At 50.3% G+C, this 5,000-nt stretch overlaps 1 protein-coding gene across 2 annotated transcripts in view; it reads right to left on the bottom strand.

Annotated features, from left to right (window-relative positions):
- LOC118776017 (retinoic acid receptor RXR-alpha-A-like) overlaps window positions 1-5,000 on the bottom strand; it is an 82,195-nt gene that overhangs the window by 17,730 nt on the left and 59,465 nt on the right. For both annotated transcript variants that reach the window (XM_036526057.1, XM_036526055.1), the window contains exons 4-5: window positions 2,896-3,046; window positions 2,478-2,657 (exon numbers count right to left, since the gene is read on the bottom strand). In XM_036526057.1, coding sequence (XP_036381950.1) covers window positions 2,478-2,657; window positions 2,896-3,046 — 331 coding nt within the window. The remainder of the gene's footprint in view (window positions 1-2,477; window positions 2,658-2,895; window positions 3,047-5,000) is intronic.

Here is a 5,000-nt window from a genome sequence, read left to right on the forward strand (position 1 = left end):
CTGCTGCTGCTGCTGCTGTTACTGCTGCTGCTGCTGTTACTGCTGTTACTGTTACTGCTGCTGCTGCTGTTACTGCTGCTGTTACTGCTGCTGTTACTGCTGCTGCTGCTGCTGTTACTGTTACTGCTGTTACTGCTGCTGTTACTGCTGCTGCTGCTGTTACTGTTACTGCTGTTACTGCTGCTGCTGCTGTTACTGCTGTTACTGTTACTGCTGCTGCTGCTGTTACTGCTGCTGTTACTGCTGCTGTTACTGCTGCTGCTGCTGTTACTGTTACTGCTGCTGTTACTGTTACTGCTGTTACTGTTACTGTTACTGCTGCTGCTGCTGCTGTTACTGTTACTGCTGTTACTGTTACTGCTGCTGTGACTGTTACTGCTGCTGCTGCTGCAAATAGGCAAGAAGTTCGTTAGCATTGACCTTGGTATTTTTCATTCATTTAATCCTATCTAATGCGTGAAATATTCTGCTGCCCACCAATTTGATTAAGATGAAATTCACCCAATTAGAATTTCCTGTCTCTTACAAAATTGTGTGTAATATGTGATATGCAGTGAAAATGCATATCCTGAGCTCGCCAGGTTCATAAGCAGGGCGGAACAGTTGCTGACCCAGCCACAAAAAGGAGGGGAAACCTGAGCCTGTCACTCAATCACTCCTCTCCTTCACTCCTTCACTTCCTCTCTCCCTCTCTCTCTCAATTCAATTACAAATCCATTATTGGCATGATATATATGCACGGTATGTACTGCCAAAGCTTAACAATCAATATGGCAACAACAAAAATGATTGTACACATGATAAGAGCAATAACATCAGTGCCAATAACAGTATATAACTTTAGTTTACCTTCAGTGGCCACTGTCCCTCAGGCTTTGAAAACTGGCAGCTATGCAATATACTGCAAAAAGCACATTCTCTCTCTCTCTCTCTCCCTCTCCTTCTCTCTCTCTCTCTCTCCTTCTCTCTCTCTCTCTCTCCCTCTCCTTCTCTCTCTCTCTCTCTCTCTCTCTCTCTCTCCCTCTCCTTCTCTCTCTCCTTCTCTCTCTCTCTCCCTCTCCTTCTCTCTCTCTCTCTCCCTCTCCTTCTCTCTCTCTCTCTCTCTCTGTCTCTGTGTCTCTCCATCCGTATCCACACATTCCCGCTGTCTTTCTGTGCATTAATGTCTGAAGGTCAGCTGAAGTACAGTTCTGATGAAGAGTCACGGTGAGGTGAAGGAGGGATTCGCAGAGGGAAATCCTGTTAGCCTCATTTCCCTCTGGGAGGGAACCATGTGCAATCTCTCCATTTCCTCCTGATTTTTGGTAAATGGGGAGTCGGTTACCTGTTGTGGAGCTTTACACTGTACGTGTGCAGGGTACAAGGCCTCTGTAAAGGCATAATCCAGTGGTAAGGCAGTACAAGAGAGCATGATTTTTAAATGGTAGGTATGGTAGGTCCCCAGACAAATGTCACCTATCAGTGACAAAGCAGTTTCTTTGGAGTACTAATTCAATGCAGCCTGCAAAGAATGTGTACTATAAGCTTGTTTGCAACATATATGAATGGCATGCACACACAGACATACCCACTCAGTGTCCTCAGAAGGTGAAGAATGTGTGCACAGTGGAAGTGTCCTAGGAGGGGGAGGGACGTGTGCAAAATGGCAGTGTCCTCATAAGGTGAGGTTATGTGCAAGTGGGAGTGAGCTCTAGGAGAAGCGTGTGTGTAAAGCCCCGGAGTATACTGAAGGTGAGTATGTTTGTGTGTAAAGTAGGAAAGTCCTCAGAGGCTGAGTGGGGTGTGTAGAGAGGGGTTCTCCTCAGAGGTTGGGGTGTGTAGAGAGGGGTTCTCCTCAGAGGTTAGGGGTGTGTAGAGAGGGGTTCTCCTCAGAGGTTAGGGGTGTGTGGAGAGGGGTTCTCCTCAGAGGTTGGGGTGTGTGGAGAGGGGTTCTCCTCAGAGGGTGGGGGTGTGTAGAGAGGGGTTCTCCTCAGAAGTTCAGGGTGTGTGGAGAGGGGTTCTCCTCAGAGGTTAGGGGTGTGTAGAGAGGGGTTCTCCTCAGAGGTTAGGGGTGTGTGGAGAGGGGTTCTCCTCGGAGGTTGGGGTGCGTGGAGAGGGGTTCTCCTCAGAGGTTGGGGTGTGTGGAGAGGGGTTCTCCTCAGAGGTTGGGGTGTGTAGAGAGGGGTTCTCCTCAGAGGTTGGGGTGTGTGGAGAGGGGTTCTCCTCAGAGGTTGGGGTGTGTGGAGAGGGGTTCTCCTCAGAGGTTAGCGGTGTGTGGAGAGGGGTTCTCCTCAGAGGTTGGGGGTGTGTAGAGAGGGGTTCTCCTCAGAGGTTGGGGGTGTGTAGAGAGGGGTTCTCCTCAGAGGTTAGGGGTGTGTGGAGAGGGGTTCTCCTCGGAGGTTGGGGTGCGTGGAGAGGGGTTCTCCTCAGAGGTTGGGGTGTGTGGAGAGGGGTTCTCCTCAGAGGTTGGGGTGTGTGTGTAGTGGAGGGTGCTGTACCTTCCCTCTTCATGCCCATGGCCAGGCACTTCTGGTAGCGGCAGTACTGGCAGCGGTTGCGCTGCCGCTTGTCGATCAGGCAGTCCTTGTTGTCCCTGCAGGTGTAGCTCAGGTCCTTCCTCACCGTCCTCTTAAAGAAGCCCTTACAGCCTTCACAGCTGTACACTCCATAGTGTTTACCTGCAGAGACACACCAGCATGCAGGGGTTACCTACAGACACACTCACGCACACAGTATACAGAGTATCTCTACAGATACACACACACAGTGTATAGAGTACCTCTACAGATACACACACACACACACAGCAGAGAGAATGCCGGTACAGATACACGCACAGGTGTTTAGGTGGTGGGGGGTTGGGTTGGGAGTAGGGTTGGGTGGTGGGGGGTGGGGTTGGGGTGGGGGGGTACCCACCCGAGGAGCGGTCCCCACAGATGGCACAGATGTGCTTGGTGATGGAGAGGGGCGTGCCCGAGGGCTGGGCGGGAACCTTCATCACTCCATTCAGACCCAGCGGGGGCTTCACGTCCTCCGAGCTGCTGACCGCATTCATCGGGGAACTGAGCTGGAATGGACACACAGCGGGACAGGTTACCGGGTGACACTTTCGGCTCAGAGACGCAAGAGACACGCTTATGCATCGGATCCCAGACACAAAGAAAAGATGCACAGAGCAGACAGTGTCCCTGTCCCTGGACAGTGTCAGGCCCTGACAGCGTCCCTGAATGACACAGATAGACATGTCCATTTTTTATGCTGTTGCTGTCTCTTCAACCTTCAGAATGTCAGCATTTTCAGCGAGTTGGATGCGTGAGATGGAGCTGCAGCACACAGCCCAGATCACAGCCTGCACCGCAGTATTCAGGGTCCACACACAAACACGCCAGCAAATAAAGTGGACAAACACAAGCTGCTGATCCTTAGAGACCACATCACCATGGGCCCTCGCGCCAGCGTTCAGTCATTGTGTTACCTTCCCTGTGCCATCCCATAATAAGCATCCAGTTTTCAGGGGGGTAGCTGTCTACTGGCATTCTGAGGGAATAAAGCTACTGAAAGCACTCCCGCTAGGCATACTGCACACACACACACACACACACACACACACACACACACACACACCATGTTCTCTTTCGAATATTCAACTCAAAGCATAACCTTGATGCAAAATTTAACAGCCAGGCTTTCAAAAGGAAAGCTGCAGCCAAAGCTGTGATTGAAATCAACCTCCCTCATCTCTTCACACCCTGAAGGTCATTTATTATTGCATACCTTTCACGGTTCTTTCATGTGCTAACAGAGGCTTACACCCCACCTTTCTTCTTCATAAGATATTCCTGCCATTGAGGAGCTCATCTTTGGAGTTCACTGATCTGTGTACAGAGATTTACCAGGACGTTCCTGGTGAACATTGCGTTGGGAATTCTGGAAGATCTCACTTATCTGGGTGCAGTAATTTTCTATGGCATCTGTGGAGCACACAGATCTGAGTACAGAGACTGACTGGGATGGCTCACCGATGTCTGTAGAGAGATTTGCTTCTCACTGATCTGAGTACAGAGATTTACTGGGATGTTCCTGGGAAAGGAGGAGGAGCCCCAGTAATTGAGGAAAGGTTGCAACACCAGATGAACATGATTTTGAGTTGGATGGGGGGGGGGAGACTGATAAGAGGCGGGTGAGAGACAAGAACGATGCTTCCACGTGGTGCTGAATCATTTTGCTGACCACAGTACAGTCCAGCCTCTGTAACCCCACAAACGAAATCATAAATCATGCTCTATGGGAAATCTGTTTAATGGGACATAAGATGCCCTCCATAATTTATTCAGTGCAAACATTATTAAAGAATTCCTTTACCTTTTACCTTTACTGGCATGTAGGAGGGCGCTGTATATGATGGAAATGCCAGCACAGGTGAGGTCAGAAAGAGAGTTCACCCTGAGCTGTGCCAGTACAGGTGAGGTCAGAAAGAGAGTTCACCCTGAGCTGTGCCAGTACAGGTGAGGTCAGAAAGAGAGTTCACCCTGTGCTGTGCGAGCACAGGTGAGGTCAGAAAGAGAGTTCACCCTGAGCCGTGCCAGCACAGGTGAGGTCAGAAAGAGAGTTCACCCTGAGCTGTGCCAGCGCAGGTGAGGTCAGAAAGAGAGTTCACCCTGAGCTGTCCTGTCCAACACGTCCACTCCCTGCATCTTCACTCAGAGCACCATTCATTACATTACATCATGTTACATCATTCAGCAGGCACTCTTACCCATAGTGACTTAGACAGGTTACAGCTTTACAAGTTACCTATTTATACAGCTGGATATATACTGAGAAAATGCTGGGTTAAGTACCCTGCCCAAGGGTACAGCAGCAGTGCCCCAGCAGGCAATCCAACCTGCAACCTTGCGGTTACGAGCCCTGCTCCTTACCACTACACAACACTGCTCCTCTTTCTCGCCCCATGTTCCCTCTCTCAGAGCCGGTGGAGATCTCTCACAAAGGGAGAGACACAGTGAGCAAGCTGCCCAAGC

The sequence above is a fragment of the Megalops cyprinoides genome, chromosome 4, assembly GCF_013368585.1.
Source record: "Megalops cyprinoides isolate fMegCyp1 chromosome 4, fMegCyp1.pri, whole genome shotgun sequence".
Taxonomy (NCBI): Eukaryota; Metazoa; Chordata; class Actinopteri; order Elopiformes; family Megalopidae; genus Megalops; species Megalops cyprinoides.